General features: G+C 38.8%; 1 protein-coding gene across 1 annotated transcript in view; it reads right to left on the reverse strand.

Annotated features, from left to right (window-relative positions):
* The window catches only part of HAO1 (hydroxyacid oxidase 1), a 64,330-nt gene extending 61,003 nt beyond the window's left edge, over positions 1–3,327 (reverse strand). Inside the window, exon 1 of the mRNA XM_061436632.1 lies at positions 3,143–3,327. Within this exon, the coding sequence (XP_061292616.1) occupies positions 3,143–3,279 (137 nt within the window). The 5' untranslated portion in view covers positions 3,280–3,327. The remainder of the gene's footprint in view (positions 1–3,142) is intronic.
* Positions 3,328–21,738: the final 18,411 nt, after the last annotated feature.

The raw sequence follows: 21,738 nt of genomic DNA on the forward strand, positions 1-21,738 counted from the left end.
CAAAGTCATTACAACCTCAAGTCTTACCCAAAAATATCTCCAAGCAACTGCTTTGTCACCTAACTGGTCTGTGTCCCCAGAACCCCAAAAGGTGGTTGTCAGAGCTGGGTGCAGAGATAAAAGGTGTCATTGTGCATTCACACCATTTGCTATACCCCTGGGATAGGGAGGTTATAAATTTCACAACTGTCTTTAAAATACTCTGTCGTGTGTCACAGTGGGTTATCTGAGGTTTGCTTGATTTGTCATCTTCATTTGAATTAGAATGAGAGCTTTCAGACTGATTGCCTTCATCCCATCAAGCCAAAGCCATCACCTCGAAGAACATCTATTTTACCTCCACGTGATCAGCTTTATGTTTTTCTGGAACTCTCTTGCTTTTTCTATGATCCAGCAGATGTTGGCAATTTGATCTCTGGTTCCTCTGCCTTTTCTAAAACCAGCTTGAACATCAGGAAGTTCACGGTTCACATATCGCTGAAGCCTGGCTTGGAGAATTTTGAGCATTACTTTACTAGCGTGTGAGATGAGTGCAATTGTGCGGTAGTTTGAGCATTCTTTGGCATTGCCTTTCTTTGGGGTTGGAATGAAAACTGACCTTTTCCAGTCCTGTGGCCACTGCTGAGTTTTCCACATTTGCTGGCATATTGAGTGCAGCACTTTCACAGCATCATCTTTCAGGATTTGGAGTAGCTCAACTGGAATTCCATCACCTCCACTAGCTTTGTTCGTAGTGATGCTTTCTAAGGCCCACTTGACTTCACATTACAGGATGTCTGGCTCTAGGTCAGTGATCACACCATCGTGATAATCTGGGTTGTGAAGATCTTTTTGTACAGTTCTTCTGTGTATTCTTGCCACCTCTTCTTAATATCTTCCGCTTCTGTTAGGTCCATACCATTTCTGTCCTTTATTGAGCCCATCTTTGCATGAAATGTTCCTTTGGTATCTCTGATTTTCTTGAAGAGATCCCTAGTCTTTCCCATTCTGTTGTTTTCCTCTATTTCTTTGCATTGATCGCTCAAGAAGGCTTTCTTATCTCTTCTTGCTATTCTTTGGAACTCTGCATTCAGATGTTTATATCTTTCCTTTTCTCCTTTGCTTTTCACTTCTCTTCTTCAGACACAACTGAGCGACTGATCTTATCTGATCTGATCAGCTTTATGATACAGAGTAAGAACTGAAAGTTCATCCAGCAAGTTACATGACAAAAAAAGGATTGGAGATGCTAGACAGGCAATGTGTGTTGTAATAAAAGCTCCTCACATGGTTGATAATAATCCTCTATCCTCCAGAAGAAAAAAAAGAGTCTAATAGTACATTTTTCCCTCCTTTAAAGCTGAACAAAAGAGAATGCTCAAGGTTCATAGAAAAGGTGGCATTTAAAACTCCTTCTCATTGTCTGTGTCCTATCCCTAAGTTACTCACTCAATACTTAGGCTGAGTAGGCTGGGAATACCCACTGCTGGGGATAGCTGTGTAATTCACAGAAGCTGTGAAGTTCTTTTCCAGGCCACACAGAAGTCACCACAGTCTTCTGTGTCTCACAAGGTTTCTAGAATTTCAAGGGTTGAAGAGGTGTCTGGTTTGCTACACCCCTTCGCTCCATCTTGAAGATGTCCATTGGGCCAATTGTTTTGGGTCCATTTTTCACCAGTTTAGCCACCAGTATTTTGGAGGCCAAAGGTCAATGTGCATCCCTTGAAATGTAAGCTCCACTGGACAAGAACTTTCTTCACCTGGCTCACTCTATCCTCAACATGTATTGAATCGAACCCACTGAGATACCTAATGTGTGAGGCAATTAACCAACCAGCATGTGGTGAGGGGTGTTAAAGGGCGAGGAAGGCTGTGCAAAAATGGACTAGGTGGTCCCTTGAGCACTGTGCCTTGAGGAATGCTGATGGACACCAACTCCATTATCCTCCCAAGGCCCTGAGATTTCCTTGGTTAAAATTACCTATTTGGGTTTAAGTGTTGCTTTCAGGAAACTACTAATAGGCAAACCACATCACTTGTGAACAGAATTGAGATGAGCCCAAGTAGGGGCAACTTCTGAGAGCAGAAAACATTGAAGGACCTGAAATACCCCATAGCAGTTGGATAAAATCATCAGAAGTTTAAGCAACTCCACTCTTTGCCAGCTTTTCCCTTGCCATGGCTCCCTAGCATTTATTAAATCTCATTTGTGTCCCAGGAAAGATCTGAGACAAAGTCAAGGCTTGAAGGAGTTTGGGGAAGCCTCCCCTGCCTTTCACCCCACGCTCAGGCTCATACACTGATTTGTAGGTGATTTGGTGCTGTTTGCTGGGAAACACCATGGTTAGAATGATTTCATTTCTCCTAATACACACATAGGAAAATGAGCCTGAGTGATTTTGCTCTAGGCTAAAGCAGAAATCAGGAAGAAAGGCAGATTCTTTCACCTGGGTACTTTTTTCCCTTTTTGTTTATCACCATCCATGAGTGCCCACATTTGCTGGCTTCACTACAGGTGCATGAGCCTCATAGACTGTAGTATATTGAGGGCTCCCCTCCCCTACTCCAGCAAATAAACCATTTCCTAACTGCATAAGCTGTGACATCCACCATCTTGGGCTTTGAAATATGAAAGTCAGTGGAAAACTAATTTGGGAAGAGAGATGAAGCCCTTTGGAGGAGAAAAGAAACCACAAAGTGAAAGATTAATGCCATATAGACAAACTTGAATCTAAAGTAAAAATTTAGAAAACAGTAATCAAAATGAATGATAATGGAAAAGCAGCATGATGGCAACATTTGAGGCAACCATCTGATCTGGTTTGCCCAGATAAGACAGTTATCTCCTGATTAATACTAACAGTTTTCTATACCATAAATTAGACTGTCAGAGAAAAAGAGAATGGAATCATCAGAATTTATCACCATTTTTATACACAGTTAGGTGAATTATCCACATAATTCCAAGTGAGGAAATTTAGGGTTAGCTTTTTCCAAGCAAATTTAAAGCCCAATATTTCTCACAGCCCCATGAATTTTCCCTCTCTACTAAACATAATATCTAAACAAGTAAGTCCATACCATCATTATTAAAACTGAAATATTGTGCTTTGATAGAATATCTTTGTATAATTTTAAAACATGATTTTAAAAATATTCTTACCTGGAAAATGCTGCAATATTATCAGCCAAGGTTTCCTGATCATTTGCCCCAGATTTATAATAGTCATATATAGACTTCTGAAGTACAGATTTAGCATGTTGTTCATAATCACTGATGCAAACAAGCCGAGAGGACATTTTCCTGGGCTATTGCAAACCCTGGGATGTTTTTCCCCCTGTGTTTCTTTCTACACTCTGACAATTCTGTTATTAGTCATTTATTAACAGACTTTTTCCAAAGTTCAAATTTAGTTCTCTGTTGCTTACATTAATTAAGTGAGCAAACACATGCTTAGACTTTGAAATTTTATTTGCAGCTGCCTGCCAAAGAGCAGGTAGTACATCTAAGACTCAAGAAATTGGGTTGAGGGGACAGCAAGAGGGGGTTAGGTGTCTGTTACACTAAAAAGGCAGGAGAATGAGGAAAAATTAAAAACCTAGAGCAGTACTTGCCTAAAGCCGCCCTTGGCTCAATTCTGCCAAAGGCTGTTTCTTCCCTACTGCGTGTGTCTTTGCTATTTAACTGGTACCCAGAATTTGCTGCACACTCAATTTTCTTTCCATATTTGGATCATGCACATACACAAAAAAGAGCTTATGAAATAAATGGGGCATATGTTACCAGAATGGGGACTCCTTCCAGGGCCCGAGGGTGGGCTGTTGTGTAACACTAAGAAATGAATTATCTAAAGAGACACGTGTACTCACAAAGCAAAAGACTTTCTTGGTAAGGGGTGCCTGGGCAGAGAGCCGCAGGGTAAGGGAACAGGAGAACTGCTCTGCTGCGTGGTTTACAGTCTCAGGTTTAATGGTAATGGAGTTAGCTTTCCAGATAGTCTCTGGCTTTTGCTTGTACCCATATTTGGTCTGACTCAGGATTCTTCCAGGCTTTCCCAGGTGGCTCAGTGGTAAAGTATCTGCCTGCAATGCATGAGACTTGAAGGAGACATCGGTTTGATCCCTGGATTGGGTAGATGCCCTGGAGAAGGAAATGGCAACCCATTCCAAAATTTTTGCCTGGAGAACTCTTTGGACAGAAGAAGCTGGCAGGCTACACCTGTACAGGCTACAGACTACTGTTTGCAGTCACAAAGAGTCAGACACGACTAAACAACAACAAGGGTACTTCCTTGTGTACTTGCGGATCTGGATTCCAGCACAAGGTTTCTGGGAGTTTGGCAGGACATATTATGGATGGGCATCTCCTCCTTCCTTTTGGCCCCTTGTAGATTCTCCCCGTTAGTTTTCTGCAACAGCACCATTCTCCTTATCAGGACCTCCTGCTGAGACAACTCATGCAAATCATTATTATTGTGCTTGGTCAAGGCGGTCAACAGTTCCCTAGCACATCCAGTAAATGTAGGGTGTCTGCACAAGAAACCTGGCTGATTATAAACTTTTGGCTTTAACAAGAAACATTAAGGCCAAATTTACAGTTGATTCTTAGAGTCTTATCTTCCTCTGGAGAAGATGCAGGGAAGTGCCAGTCCAAAAGACCTTGCGATTTCAATCTAAAATTTTATTCACTCATGGAAAAAACACCTGGGGAAGATTTGCATTAATAAGACGTGACTCAGAAAGCAATGGCTTTGACATGAGTCAGATCTGTTTTTCAATTTGGGAGGCCCCACTTAAAGTTGCTCACCTGTGCCCAGCAGCTGAATTTCAACTGCCAATACCTATAGGAGATATTGAACTTGGAATCTGCTGCTCCATCCACATGTCATACATTTTGGAATCAGTGCCCTCTGGAGGGCTTAAATTGTGAACTCATGGACTGTAGCATAGGAGTTCATACATGAATAGCGAATCCCTCAATCCTCTGGCATTTAACTCATAGATGTGTGTTCTATGAGTCACACGATCATAGTTCTCTGACGTGCATGCTTCAGTTACCCGCAGGTCTTAGTTGGTTGCTAACCCACCCTGTGTTACCTGCCTTCCCTTCCAATTTCCCCAACCCCTTAATTTAATCAAAGAGCCTTATGCTGTTAGAATTAACATTGAATTATACATAGATTTATCCCCAAAGTTCACAAATGCTTACTTTTGGCTTCAGTTTGGTATTTATTATATATATAACATATCAGTTCAGTTCAGTCGCTCAGTCATGTCCGACTCGTTGCGACCCCATGAATCGCAGCATGCCAGGCCTCCCTGTCCATCACCAACTCCCAGAGTTTAACCAAACTCATGTCCATTGAGTCGGTGATGCCATCCAGCCATCTCATCCTCTGTCGTCTCCTTCTCCTCCTTCCCCCAATCCCTCCCAGCATCAGAGTCTTTTCCAGTGAATGAACTCTTCACATGAGGTGGCCAAAGTATTGGAGTTTCAGCTTCAGCATCAGTCTGTCCAATAAACCCAGGACTGATCTCCGTTAGGATGGACTGGTTGGATCTCCTTGCAGTCCAAGGAACTCTCAAGAGTCTTCTCCAGCACCACAGTTTAAAAGCATCAATTCTTCAGTGCTCAGCTTTCTTCACAGTCCAACTCTCACATCTATACATGACCACTGGAAAAACCATAGCCTTAACTAGATGGACCTTTGTTGGCAAAGTAATGTCTCTGCTTTTGAATATGCTGTTTAGGTTGAACATAACTTTTCTTCCAAGGAGTAAGTGTCTTTTAATTTCATGGCTGCAATCAACATCTGCAGTGATTTTGGAGCCCCCAAAAATAAAGTCTGACACTGTTTCACTGTTTCCCCATCTATTTGCCATGAAGTGATGGGACCAGATGCCATGATCTTAGTTTTCTGAATGTTGAACTTCAAGTCAACTTTTCACTCTCCTCTTTCACTTTCATCAAGAGGCTTTTCAGTTCCTCTTCACTTTCTGCCATAAGGGTGGTGTCGTCTGCCTATCTGAGGTTATTGATATTTCTCCTGGCAACCTTGATTCCAGCTTGTGCTTCTTCCAGCCCAGCGTTTCTCATGATGTACTCCACATATAAGTTAAATAAGCAGGGTGACCATATACAGCCTTGACGTACTCCTTTTCCTATTTGGAACCAGTGTGTTGTTCCGTGTCCAGTTCTAACTGTTGCTTCCTGACCTGCATATAGGTTTCTCAAGAGGCAGATCAGGTGGTCTGGTATTCCCATCTCTTTCAGAATTTTCCACAGTTTATTGTGATCCACACAGTCAAAGACTTTGGCATAGTCAATTGTCCTTTTGATTATCAAAGAACTAGCTCTATTCCACAATATTGCTTCTGCTACACATGAAGATACCCCAAGGCTAATGATGAAAGAAGATGAATAATAAGGGCTGGAAACTATGCTCTCTGTAAGCAGTGTGCTGTAGGATAAACCAGCAAGCTCCAGAATGCGCTATTCTTAAAACACAGTTGTACTTGAAAACAGTGAGCCAGAGGAGACTGGCTAATAATGAGATGTAAGCTCTCTGATTTTAGAGATTAATAATCAGAACTGAAATGCCCTTAAACAGCATGAAAGTGAAGGTTAGTAGCACAGTCGTGTCTGACTCTGCGATACCATGAACTGCAGCCTGTCCCGCTGAATTCTCCAGGCAAAAGTACTGGAGTAGACTTCTCCAGGGGATCTTCCCAACCCAGGCATCAAACCCAGGTCTCCTGAATTTAACAGGCAGATTCTTTACCAACTGAGCCACTAGGGAAGCCCCTTAAACAGTGTACTTTTATTTAAATTATAGTCTTATACTAGGAGGAAAAGCTGTGAATGTTTAAAACAACACAGTTTCTTCAAGCAGATAATTTGAACCAAACAAGAATGATAGCTCAGTCTAAAATATGATGCTAAAAGAAAATTGCTGCACTTGGATGCACATCCTTGTCTTAGCAGGTGAGACAGAGATGCACATAGTCCTCCTACATGTGTTCAACTATTTATCTTATGAATGTTATAGATGAATATTAACAGCATGTTTCTTATAAATGAGTCCCAACAACTAAAGGCTGAAAGTCACATATCTATGTACATGTCAAATGAAAACCTCCTATGAGCATATTTGAAAACTAGAAAGTTGTTGGTGCTGATGGCTTTTGGAAATTGCTAAAATAAGAGAACGTTTTGTGAGAAATATGTGTGGACACCATGCAAATTTATTTAAAGCAAATGAACTTGAGAAAGGAGTAGATTGAATGAATCTCCATCTCTCCTCTCTATTTTTGTGGATAGTGGTAACAGTGATAGATTTTTTAAAAAGAATAGTGGCTCATTTTTTTTAAGAACTGTAAAATGCTTTTTTATATTTTATTACTTCAACTCAATAATGACACTCTACTCAATATTGCTGGAAATATTCGTTGTGACAAGTAAAAGTAGTTGCCATTCACAAAGAATAGCATAGGAAGGGAAAAAAATGTTTAACTTCTATCTTATTACAAATGAGGGAATAGTTTGGCAGGAATGGCATTTCTTTCATCTGTTTAGGGACCAGTTGTAGTGAATAATTCAAAGTGAGTTTTAAGGCCAACACCTGTTCTGGTTGTGAGATTATTGATTCTTGGTTTTTAGAAATTTTAATGGAAATCATGCATTTATCCAACTTTAGGCTTTGCAAGCTACAATAATATAGTCTCTGATTTTCACTGTAAATACATCTGCTTAACAAATCATATTGATATGTAATCATATATTCTTATGCATAATATATTATCTTGATATATATTATTATGTAAGACTGCTGATCAAAAATTATAAATATTTTCAGCTAAGGAAAAATTGGAAAACAATATTATTTATAAAAGATGATTTTTTTGTGGTGGTCACTTCTTTAAAATATTGTTTCCAAGTGTAATGAGGAGAGATGGAATTAATAAATGAAGCCCCTTAGTTTGTTTATCACCCAAATATTGTTACTGACTATATTCTCCACTGTACATTTTATCCCTGTTACTCCTTTATCTTGTAAATGGAAGTTTGTACCTCTTGATTTCTTTCACCTGTTTCCCTCATCTGTTTCACCCCTCTCCCTTCTGGCAACCAATATTTGTTCTTGGCATATATGACCCTTTTTTGTTTTATGTTTGTTCCTTTTTTTACATTTCAGTTTTCACATGTCCCAAGTTAAAGCATAGTTCTTTTCAGATCTATCCATGTTGTTGCAAATGGCAACATTTCACTATTTTTATGGCTGAGTAATTGTATGCATATATTCTTTTTTTTTAATTTTATTTTATTTTTAAACTTTACAATATTGTATTAGTTTTGCCAAATATCAAAATGAATCCACCACAGGTATACCTGTGTTCCCCATCCTGAACCCTCCTCCCTCCTCCCTCCCCATACCCTCCCTCTGGGTCGTCCCAGTGCACCAGCCCCAAGCATCCAGTATCGTGCATCGAACCTGGACTGGTGAATCGTTTCATACATGATATTATACATGTTTCAATGCTATTCTCCCAAATCTCCCCACCCTCTCCCTCTCCCACAGAGTCCATAAGACTGATCTATACATCAGTGTCTCTTTTGCTGTCTCGTACACAGGGTTATTGTTGCCATCTTTCTAAATTCCATATATATGCGTTAGTATACTGTATTGGTATTTTTCTTTCTGGCTTACTTCACTCTGTATAATAGGTTCCAGTTTCATCCATCTCATTAGAACTGATTCAAATGTATTCTTTTTAATGGCTGAGTAATACTCCATTGTGTATATGTACCACTGTTTTCTTATCCATTCATCTGCTGATGGGCATCTAGGTTGCTTCCATGTCCTAGCTATTACAAACAGTGCTGCGATGAACATTGGGGTACACGTGTCTCTTTCCCTTCTGGTTTCCTCAGTGTGTATGCCCAGCAGTGGGATTGCTGGATCATAAGGCAGTTCTATTTCCAGGTTTTTAAGGAATCTCCACACTGTTCTCCATAGTGGCTGTACTAGTTTGCATTCCCACCAACAGTGTAAGAGAGTTCCCTTTTCTCCACACCCTTTCCAGCATTTATTGCTTGTAGACTTATGGATTGCAGCCATTCTGACTGGTGTGAAATGGTACCTCATAGTGGTTTTGATTTGCATTTCTCTGATAATGAGTGATGTTGAGCATCTTTTCATGTGTTTGTTAGCCATCTGTATGTCTTCTTTGGAGAAATGTCTATTTAATTCTTTGGCCCATTTTTTGATTGGGTCATTTATTTTTCTGGAGTTGAGCTGTAGGAGTTGCTTGTATATTTTTGAGATTAGTTGTTTGTCCATTGCTTCATTTGCTATTATTTTCTCCCATTCTGAAGGCTGCCTTTTCACCTTGCTAATAGTTTCCTTTGTTATGCAGAAGCTTTTAAGGTTAATTAGGTCCCATTTGTTTATTTTTGCTTTTATTTCCAATATTCTGGGAGGTGGGTCATAGAGGATCCTGCTGTGATGTATGTCGGAGAGTGTTTTGCCTATGTTCTCCTCTAGGAGGTTTATAGTTTCTGGTCTTACGTTGAGATCTTTAATCCATTTTGAGTTTATTTTTGTGTATGGGGTCAGAAAGTGTTCTAGTTTCATTCTTTTATAAGTGGTTGACCAGTTTTCCCAGCACCACTTGTTAAAGAGATTGTCTTTAATCCATTGTATATTCTTGCCTCCTTTGTCAAAGATAAGATGTCTATATGTGCGTGGATTTATCTCTGGGCTTTCTATTTTGTTCCATTGATCTATATTTCTGTCTTTGTGCCAGTACCATATTGTCTTGATAACTGTGGCTTTGTAATAGAGCCTGAAGTCAGGCAGGTTGATTCCTCCAGTTCCATTCTTCTTTCTCAAGATAGCTTTGGCTATTCGAGGATTTTTGTATTTCCATACAAATTGTGAAATTATTTGTTCTAGCTCTGTGAAGAATACCGTTGGTAGCTTGATAGGGATTGCATTGAATCTATAAATTGCTTTGGGTAGTATACTCATTTTCACTATATTGATTCTTCCAATCCATGAACATGGTATATTTCTCCATCTATTCGTGTCCTCTTTGATTTCTTTCACCAGTGTTTTATAGTTTTCTATATATAGGTCTTTAGTTTCTTTAGGTAGATATATTCCTAAGTATTTTATTCTTTCCGTTGCAATGGTGAATGGAATTGTTTCCTTAATTTCTCTTTCAGTTTTCTTATTATTAGTGTATAGGAATGCAAGGGATTTCTGTGTGTTGATTTTATATCCTGCAACTTTACTATAAGTCATTGATTAGTTCTAGTAATTTTCTGGTGGAGTCTTTAGGGTTTTCTATGTAGAGAATCATGTCATCTGCAAACAGTGTGAATTTTACTTCTTCTTTTCCAATTTGGATTCCTTTTATTTCTTTTTCTGCCCTGATTGCTGTGGCCAAAACTTCCAAAACTATGTTGAATAGTAATGGTGAAAGTGGGCACCCTTGTCTTGTTCCTGACTTTAGAGGAAATGCTTTCAATTTTTCACCATTGAGGATAATGTTTGCTGTGGGTTTGTCCTATATAGCTTTTATTATGTTGAGGTATGTTCCTTCTATTCCTGCTTTCTGGAGAGTTCTTATCATAAATGGATGTTGAATTTTGTCAAAGGCTTTCTCTGCATCTATTGAGATAATCATATGGGTTTTATTTTTCAATTTGTTAATGTGGTGTATAACATTGATTGATTTGCGGATATTGAAGAACCCTTGCATCCCTGGGATAAAGCCCACTTGGTCATGGTGTATGATCTTTTAAATGTGTTGTTGGATTTTGATTGCTAGAATTTTGTTAAGGATTTTTGCATCTATGTTCATCAGTGATATTGGCCTGTAGTTTTCTTTTTTTGTGGGATCTGTGTCAGGTTTTGGTATTAGGGTGATGGTGGCCTCATAGTATGAGTTTAGAAGTTTACCTTCCTCTGCAATTTTCTGGAAGAGTTTGAGCAGGATAGGTGTTAGCTCTTCTCTAAATTTTTGGTAGAATTGAGCTGTGAAGCCATCTGGACCTGGGCTTTTGTTTGCTGGAAGATTTTTGATTACAGTTTCAATTTCTGTGCTTGTGATGGGTCTGTTAAGATTTTCTATTTCTTCCTGGTCCAGTTTTGTAAAGTTGTACTTTTCTAAGAATTTGTCCATTTCTTCCACGTTGTCCATTTTATTGGCATATAATTGTTGATAGTAGTCTCTTATGATCCTTCGTATTTCTGTGTTGTCTGTTGTGATCTCTCCATTTTCATTTCTAATTTTATTGATTTGATTTTTCTCCCTTTGTTTCTTGATGAGTCTGGCTAATGGTTTGTCAATTTTATTTATCCTTTCAAAGAATCAGCTTTTGGCTTTGTTGATTTCTGCTATGGTCTTTTTTGTTTCTTTTGCATTTATTTCTGCCCTAATTTTTAAGATTTCTTTCCTTCTACTAACCATGGGGTTCTTCATTTCTTCCTTTTCTAGTTGCTTTAGGTGTAGGGTTAGGTTATTTATTTGACTTTTTTCTTGTTCTTGAGATATGCCTGTATTGCTATGAACTTTCCCCTAAGAACTGCTTTTAAAGTGTCCCACAGGTTTTGGGTTGTTGTGTTTTCATTTTCATTCGTTTCTATGCAAATTTTGATTTCTTTTTTGATTTCTTCTGTGATTTGTTGGTTATTCAGCAGCGTGTTGTTCAGCCTCCATATGTTGGAATTTTTAATAGTTTTTCTCCTGTAATTGAGATCTAATCTTACTGCATCGTGGTCAGAAAAGATGCTTGGAATGATTTCTATTTTTTTGAATTTACCAAGGCTAGCTTTATGGCCCAGGATGTGATCTATCCTGGAGAAGGTTCCATGTGTGCTTGAGAAAAAGGTGAAATTCATTGTTTTGGGATGAAATGTCCTATAGATATCAATTAGGTCTAACTGGTCTATTGTATCGTTTAACGTTTGTGTTTCCTTCTTAATTTTCTGTTTAGTTGATCTATCCATAGGTGTGAGTGGGGTATTAAAGTCTCCCACTATTATTGTGTTATTGTTAATTTCTCCTTTCATGCTTGTTAGCATTTGTCTTACATATTGCGGTGCTCCCGTGTTGGGTGCATATATATTTATAATTGTTATATCTTCTTCTTGGATTGATCCTTTGATCATTATGTAGTGACCATCTTTGTCTCTTTTCACAGCCTTTGTTTTAAAGTCTATTTTATCTGATATGAGTATTGCTACTCCTGCTTTCTTTTGGTCCCTATTTGCATGGAAAATCTTTTTCCAGCCCTTCACTTTCAGTCTGTATGTGTCCCCTGTTTTGAGGTGGGTCTCTTGTAGACAACATATGTAGGAGTCTTGTTTTTGTATCCATTCAGCCAGTCTTTGTCTTTTGGTTGGGGCATTCAACCCATTTACATTTAAGGTAATTATTGATAAATATGATCCCGTTGCCATTTACTTTATTGTTTTGGGTTCAAGTTTATACACCATTTTTGTGTTTCCTGTCTAGAGAATATCCTTTAGTATTTGTTGGAGAGCTGGTTTGGTGGTGCTGAATTCTCTCAGCTTTTGCTTGTCTGAGAAGCTTTTGATTTCTCCTTCATATTTGAATGAGATCCTTGCTGGGTACAATAATCTGGGCTGTAGGTTATTTTCTTTCATCACTTTAAGTATGTCTTGCCATTCCCTCCTGGCTTGAAGAGTTTCTATTGAAAGATCAGCTGTTATCCTTATGGGAATTCCCTTGTGTGTTATTTGTTGTTTTTCCCTTGCTGCTTTTAATATTTGTTCTTTGTGTTTGATCTTTGTTAATTTGATTAATATGTATCTTGGGCTGTTTCACCTTGGGTTTATCCTGTTTGGGACTCTCTTGGTTTCTTGGACTTGGTTGATTATTTCCTTCCCCATTTTAGGGAAGTTTTCAACTATTATCTCTTCTAGTATTTTCTCATGGTCTTTCTTTTTGTCTTCTTCTTCTGGGACCCCTATGATTCGAATGTTGTAGTGTTTAATATTGTCCTGGAGGTCTCTGAGATTGTCCTCATTTCTTTTAATTCGTTTTTCTTTTATCCTCTCTGATTCATTTATTTCTACCATTCTATCTTCTAATTCACTAATCCTATCTTCTGCCTCTGTTATTCTACTATTTGTTGCCTCCAGAGTGTTTTTAATTTCATTTATTGCATTATTCATTTTATATTGACTCTCTTTTATTTCTTCTAGGTCCTTGTTAAACCTTTCTTGCATCTTCTTAATCTTTGTCTCCAAGCTATTTATCTGTGATTCCATTTTGATTTCAAGATTTTGGATCAATTTCACTATCATTATTTGTAATTCTTTATCAGGTAGATTCCCTATCTCTTCCTCTTTTGTTTGGTTTGGTGGGCATTTATCCTGTTCCTTTATCTGCTGGGTATTCCTCTGTCTCTTCATCTTGTTTAAATTGCTGAGTTTGGGGTGTCCTTTCTGTATTCTGGCAGTTTGTGGAGTTCTCTTTATTGTGGCTTTTCCTCACTCTGTGTGGGTTTGTACAGGTGGCTTTTCAAGGTTTCTTGGTTAGGGAAGCTTGTGTCGGTGTTCTGGTGGGTGGAGCTGTATTTCTTCTCTCTCCTTTCGAAGACTTAGGTTGCTTTTCTGGGTGCCTGATGTCCTCTGCCGGCATTCAGAAGTTGTTTTGTGGAATTTACTTGGCGTTTAAATGTTCTTTTGATGAATTTGTGGGGGAGAAAGTGTTCTCCCCGTCCTACTCAACCATCTTAGCTCCTCCTCAATTGTGTGCATATATTCTTTACCATTAGTCTACCCATTGGTAGTTAGATTGAGCCCATATCTTGCCTGTTGTAAATAATGCTGCAGTGAACATAGATGTGTGTGTATCTTTTCAAGTTTGCATTTTCATTCTCTTCAGCTAAGTACCCAGCAGTGGCATTGCTGGCTCTCATGGTAGTTTCATTTTTAATTTTTTGAGAAACTTCCATTTACTGCACTAAGTTGCTTAAGTCATGTTTGACTCTTTGCAACACTATGGACTGTAGCCCACTAGGCTCCTCTGTCCATGGGATTCTCCTGGCAAGAATACAGGAGTGGGTTGTTTGCCCTCCTCCAGGGGATCTTCCTGACCCAGGAATCAAACCTGCATCTCTGAAGTCTCCTGCATTGTCAGGAAGGCCCTTTACCAGTAGTGCCACCTGGGAAGCCCAAGAAACTTCCATACTGTTTTCCAATTTACATTCTCATCAGCAGGGCATGAGCACTCCCTTTTCTCCACATTCTCACAAACAATTCTTATTTATTATCTTTTTGACAAAAACCATCCTGACAAGTGTAAAGAGATCTCTTATTTTGGTTTTGATTTGCATTTCCCTGACGATTAGTAATGTAGAGTATCTTTACATGTGCCTGTTAGCCATCTGTACATCAGCTTGGAGAAAAAAAGTTTTTTTAGATCTTCTGCCCCCTTTTTAGTAGAGTTGTTTGGGGAGATTTGTGTGTGTGTGTTTAAATGTAAGAGTTACTCGTGTATTTTGGAAATCAAGCTCCTTATCAGATATGTCATTTGCATATACCTTCTCCCATTCCATGAGTGACCTTTTTATTTAGTTGATACTTTTCCTTGCTGTACAAAAGCTTTTTAGTTTGATGTACTTTCATTTGTTTATTTTTACTTTTGTTCTCCTTGCTTGAGGAGACATAACCGAGAAAACATTGCTAAGATTTATGTCAGGGAGTATACTGACTATATTTTCTTCTAGAAATTTTATGGTTTCAAGTCTTACATAAAAGTCTTCAATCTATTTTGAAGATTTTTTTTAATATGAGAAAGTAGTCCAGTTTGATTCTTTTGCATGCAGATATTCAGATTTCCCCACACCATTTACTAAAGAGGCTGCTTTTCTCCTTTGTATATTCCTGCCTCTTCTGTTGTAGATTAGTTGACTAAATTAATGTGGATTCATTTCTGAGCTCTCTGTTCTCTTTCATGGACCTGTGTGTCCTATTTATGCCAGTACTATACTGTTTTGATGACTCTAGCTTTGTGTGTCCTTAGGTTCTCAGTCATGTCTGACTCTTCACAACCCCATGGACTGTACTGAAGCAGGCGCCTCTGTCCATGGGGATTCTCCAGACAAGAATACTAGAGTGGACTGCCATGCCCTCGTCCAGGGGAGCTTCCCAACCCAGGGATTGAACCCAGGTCTCCCACGTTGCAGGTGGATTCTTTACCATCTGAGGCACCAAGGAAGCCAAAGAATACTGGAATGGGTAGCCTATCCCTTCTCCAGGGGGTCTTCCCAACCCAGGAATCAAACCAGGATCTCCTGGATTGAAGCCAGATTCTTTACCGGCTGAGCTACCAGGGAAGCCCATCATACTGTTTTAATGTCTCTCACTTTGAAGTATGGTTTGAAATCAGGAAGCATAATACTCCCAGATATGTTCTTATTTTTCAAAATCATTTTGGCTATTTGCAGTCTTTCGTACTTCCATACACAAAGTTAGAATTATTTGTTCTAGCTCTGAGAAAAATGCCATTGGTATTTTGATAGGAATTGCACTGAATCTGTACATTACCTTGGCTGCTGCTGCTGCTGCTAAGTCACTTCAGTCGTGTCTGACTCTGTGTGACCCCATAGACGGCAGCCACCAGGATCCCCCATCCCTGGGATTCTCCAGGCAAGAACACTGGAGTGGGTTGCCATTTCCTTCTCCACCCTTGGCTAGTATAATCATTTTTAATAATATAAATTCTTCCAATCCATGAAAACAGCATATAATTTCATCTGTTCATGTCATCTTCATTTTCTTTCATCAGAGTGTCATAGTTTTCTGAGTACAGGTCTTTTACCATCTTAGTTACATTTATTCCTAGGTATTTTATTCTTTATTTTGATATGATTGTAAATGAAATTGTCTTCTTAATTTCTTTTACTGATAGTTTGTTTCTAGTTTATAGCAACAGATTTCTCTATATAAATTTTGTATTGTGCAACTTTACCAAATTCACTGATGAGTTTTAGTAGCTTTTTGATGATATCTTTAGGCTTTTCCATGTATATATTGTGTCATCTGCAAATAGTGAGAGTTTAATTCCTTCCCAACTTGGATTTCTTTTATTTCTTTTTCTTGTCTAATTGCTGTGGTTAGGACTGCCAATATCAGGTTGAATAAAAGTGGTGAGTGTGGGCATCCTTGTTTTGTTCCTGATCTTAAAGGAAACACTTTCAGCTCTCATAGTTGAGTATGGTGTTAGCAGTGGGCTCATCATATATGGGTTTTATTATGTTGAGATATGCTCCTTCTATGGGCTTCCCTGGTGGCTCAGTGGTAAAGAATCCACCTGCCAATGCAAGAGATGTGGTCTAATCCCTGGGTCTGGAAGATCCCCTGGAGAAGGAAATGGCAACCCACTCCAGTATTCTTGCCTGGAAAATCCCCTGGACAGAGGAGCCTGGCAAGCTACAGTCCACGGGGTCTCAAAAGAGTCAATCACAACTTAGTGACTAAACAACATGTTCACTCTATATCCATTTTGCTGAGAGTTTTTGTCATAACTGGATGTCAAATTTTGTTGAAAGTTTTTCCACATCTATTGAGATGATCATATGATTTTTGTTATTCAATTTGTTAATGTAGTGTATCATGTTGATTGATTTTCAGACATTGAATCATTCTCACATCCCTAAGATAAATCCACGGTATATGATCCTTTTAATGTATTGTTGAATTTGGCTTGCTAATATTTTGTTAAGGTTTTTTGCATGTATATTTATTAGTGATATTTGCCTGTAATTTTCTTTTTTGTGTGATATCTTTGGTAGGTATCAGGGTGATGTTGGCCTCAGAATTGTATTTCTAGGAATTTAGCCATTTCTTCAGGTTTCCATTTTATTGATGTATAATTTTTTGTAGCAATCTCGTGATTTTTTATTTCTGTGTTGTTTGCAACTTCCTTTTTCGTTTCTGATTTTATTTTATTGGTTCATCTGTCTTTTTTTCCTTGATGATTCTGGCTAAAGATGGCAAGACAGAAAGCAACAAGGATTCTGAGCCTGGCTTCTGAGGCCTGCAAAGCGACCTTACCAACTCCAAATTACCTTCCCTTCACAACTGCTTTCATATAACTCAGCATAACCCTTTATTCTATCAATATTTAAGGTTTTCTTTATATTTGGGATATGTTTCACTAGCATCCAAACATAGCTCCTTATTGACCCAGAACCCAGTTCACTGGAATGCCCAGGGAAGGATTTAATAAGGTGATAATAAGGTAATAAGATATTATATATACACATATTCACACATATGCTACATATGTACATATAATATTTTGTATTTATACAGATCTATGAAATTATGGTTATAATTAACTGATAATTAAATGTAATTTAATACAAAGTCTAATGAATAGAGATTATTAGAATTCAATGAGATTAGTCTCACTGAGTACAATTCCAGAAGCATTCACTAAAATATTTGTTCTGGCTGTTTTGTTTTTTTCTGTACAAATTTTTTGGGATGAAGATAAGGGGTGTGTATGTTGTATATGTTCTGTAATTCTGATACTGATGATTGAAAAAAATCCCATAAGAAAATTCTGTTTTGGGTCTTACCAACTAAAATATTCCAATTTATTCAAACACTATCAATGAGGGCAGGACAGAAACTATTGATATAAGAATATTAATAGTGCCTAACTATAGTTTCTGATACCACAGGAGTAGAATGATTGATTCCTCTCCAGTTTCCTTATAAACTACTATTTTAAACCTGCTGCTGCTGCTGCTAAGTCACTTCAGTCATGTCCGACTCTGTGTGACCCCATAGACGGCAGCCCACCAGCCTCCTCCATCCCTGGGATTCTCCAGGCAAGAATACTGGAGTGGGTTGCCATTTCCTTCTCCAATGCATGAAAGTGAAAAGTGAAAAGTGAAAGTGAAGTCGCTCAGTCGTGCTGACTCTTAGGGACCCCATTGACTGAAGCCTACCAGGCTCCTCCGTCCATGGGATTTTCCAGCCAAGAGTACTGGAGTGGGGTGCCATTTTAAACCTAGATGCTCCCAAACTGGAGAACTTCGTAGTTTCTTAGATTGGAAACAGAGAAAATTTGTAATCAACCACTGAACCAGTCACTCTGCTTACTGAAATCTCAACAGAAGAAAACTTCTCTGTACAATAAAATAGATAAAGAACATACATTCTGATTCTGAACCCCAGCACCCAGGTGGACACTACCCTTCACTGTTGAGGCATGGTAGTACTGATGCAATTTTTGGCCTGAGAGCTCTTGTCTCTTAATGAACCCTTCTGGCAATTGTCAGACTCAATGAAAGTCTCTCTCAGCCTATTAAAGGAGACTTTTACTATCCCAGCTCTCTCCCCAGTAGTAAACAACAGCAGAATGTTCTCCAGGTTCTATGCATGCTACGTACTCAGTCACTCAGTTGTGTCTGACTCTTTGCGACATAGACTATTTGCAACATAGACTACAGCCTTCCAGGCTCCTGTCCATGGAATTCTCCAGGCAAGAATACTGGAGTGGGTTGCCATTTCCTCCTCCAGGGGATTTTCCTGACCCAGAGATTGAACCACCATCTCCTGTGTCTCCTGCATTGGCAGGAAGATTATTGACCACTGCACCATCTGCGTTACCTCCTGCGAATAACCTCTTTATAATCAGGAAAACAGAGGCTGCTTTCAGTTACTGTACAGCACCTGAGTGAATGCTACCAGTCAGCTCATTACAGAAAATAAAAGTAGATTTTTTTAGTTGTTCAGTTGTTTATATCTCTGTCAAGCCCCAGTGATGGGCAGCCCCTTTAGGGAAAAGACAAATCACAATAGATTTTTAATGGCCGGCCTTCTCTCTAAGTTAGAATGAAATACTGTTGTAATGAAACCTGGTAGTCCTTTTCTTTTCTAGGCTGTGTTTTACCCACTTTGAACTAACTCCTAAAAGTTGAATGCATGTGTTATTAAGAAGCTAATTGTTTGTAGGCCTTGTCTGACAGTGGAGAAGGCAATGGCAACCCACTCTAGTACTCTTGCCTGGAAAATCCCATGGACAGAGAAGCCTGGTAGGCTACAGTCCATGGGGTCTCGAAGAGTCAGACACAACTGAGCAACTTCATTTTCACTTTTCACTTTCATGCATTGGAGAAGGAAATGGCACCCCACTCCAGTATTCATGCCTGGAGAATCCCAGGGACAGAGGAGCCTGGTGCCCTGCTGTCTATGAGGTCGCACAGAATCGGACACAACTGAAGTGACTTGGCGGCAGCAGCAGCAGCTTGTCTGACAGAGAGAAAAATAGCTAAAAAAAACAAAAGGAATTGTTGAAATAAACATGATGAATTTGCATCAGAATGACATTTGAAGAAATCCATCTTAACCTTCACATCAATTGGCTTTCAAAAACTGTCCCCTTTGAGTTCTCAGGTCACTTCTGAAAATAATAATAAATTAGCCTCTAATGTTTTTCCACAAGTCCTCAGCACATCCTCTCTACCTTTGTCTTCTCTTAGTACCCACATTCATCTCTTTATTTCAGTTAGAGAATATTGGGATCCTGGCCAGCTTCATAATTCTCAGGTTTTTTAACTTAATAGGGTTTTTCAGAAACCATGTGGATATGGGTCATACAAATTAGTCTGCCCCTTCAACTTTCAATACCAAGAAAGTGTCTGTTAAAGAGATTTCAGTATTGATAGACATCAACATTTTCCCCAAAGGAGATGGCATCATTTTCAATGTTCAGGAAACAATTTTTCAAAGGATAGCCAGATTCAAAAAGCACAGGAAATAAAAAAGGATGCACTTAAAATTATGGTGATGTGAGCATTGTGTCCAGTATTTCTTAGCAGAAATATGATGTGTTTTTTGTTTGTTTTTTTGTTTTTTTAATTTTCAGATCTGGAGTCACTACCTACCACTCCAAAAATCAGTGTCTGATAATATTAAATAATTCCTGCTGACAAAGGATATGTAAACTCTCAAAGTGTTTGGATACATACAAAAAGAGCAGTACCTTGAACTCAAATTCAACTAAAGAGACGCAAAATCTATTTCGTAATCTGCCTTTTTACATTTCCCATGATGGGCACACTCACAGAAAGGCAGCAGATTCTAAAGTCAATTCCCAAAGTGGGTTCCATGGATCACTAGTAGATATACCTTGATAGAAATATATATGGAAAAAATCTGTGCTTCAGTGAAAAATTATCAATGCCTAGATGACAATTTTCCAGGTTATCTGATCATAGTCTCTAACTGTCCTTGAACTATTTTTCAACTATATACGTTGTAAACAACTGAAGGAAATGTAAAATTATTCTTGACTATAGATAAGCAAACACCCTCTTCCAAAAACACAAGAGAAGACTCTACACATGGACATCACCAGATGGTCAACATCGAAATCAGATTGATTATATTCTTTGCAGCCAAAGATGGAGAAGCTCTATAGAGTCAGCAAAAACAAGACTGGGAGCTGACTGTGGCTCAGATCATGAGCTCCTTATTGCCAAATTCAGACTGAAATTGAAGAAAGCAGGGAAAACCACTAGACCATTCAGGTATGACCTAAATCAAATCCCTTATGATTATACAGTGGAAGTGAGAAATAGATTTAAGGGACTAGATCCAATAGATAGAGTGCCTGATGAGCTATGGACTGAGGTTCGAGACATTGTACAGGAGACAGGGATCAAGAACATTCCCATGGAAAAGAAATGCAAAAGACAAAATGGCTGTCTGGGGAGGCCTTACAAATAGCTGTGAAAAGAAGAGAAGAGAAAAGCAAAGGAGAAAAGGAAAGATATAAGCATCTGAATGCAGAGTTCCAAAGAATAGCAAGAAGAGATAAGAAAACCTTCCTCAGCGATCAATGCAAAGAATTAGAGGAAAACAATAGAATGGGAAAGACTAGAGATATCTTCAAGAAAATTAGAGATACGAAGGGAACATTTCATGCAAAGATGGGCTCGATAAAGGACAGAAATGGTATGGACCTAACAGAAGCAGAAGATATTAAGAGATGGCAGGAATACACAGAAAAAACTGTATAAAAAAGATCTTCATGACCAAGATAAACACGATGGTGTGATCACTCACCTAGAGCCAGACATCCTGGAATGTGAAGTCAAGTGGGCCTTAGAAAGCATCACTACGAACAAAGCTAGTGGAGGTGATGGAATTCCAGTTGACCTCTTTCCAACCCTGAAAGATGATGCTGTGAAAGTGCTGCACTCAATATGCCAGCAAATTTGGAAAACTCAGCAGTGCCCACAGGACTGGAAAAGGTCAGTTTTCATTCCAATCCCAAAGAAAGGCAAAATACCAAAGAATGCTCAAACTACTGCACGATTGCACTCATCTCACATGCTAGTAAAGTAATGCTCAAAATTCTCCAAGCCAGGCTTCAGCAATACATGAACCGTGAACTTCCAGATGTTCAAGCTGGTTTTAGAAAAGGCAGAGGAACCAGAGATCAAATTGCCAACATCCACTGGGTCATGGAAAAAGCAAGAGAGTTCAAGAAAACCATCTATTTCTGCTTTATTGACTACACCAAAGCCTTTGACTGTGTGGATCACAATAAACTGTGGAAAATTCTGAAAGAGATGGGAATACCAGACCACCTGACCTGCCTCTTGAGAAACCTGTATGCAGGTCAGGAAGCAACAGTTAGAAGTGGACATGGAACAACAGACTGGTTCCAAATAAGAAAAGGAGTACTTCAAGGTTG

The sequence above is a fragment of the Bos javanicus genome, chromosome 13 (assembly GCF_032452875.1).
Source record: "Bos javanicus breed banteng chromosome 13, ARS-OSU_banteng_1.0, whole genome shotgun sequence".
Lineage (NCBI taxonomy): Eukaryota > Metazoa > Chordata > Mammalia > Artiodactyla > Bovidae > Bos > Bos javanicus.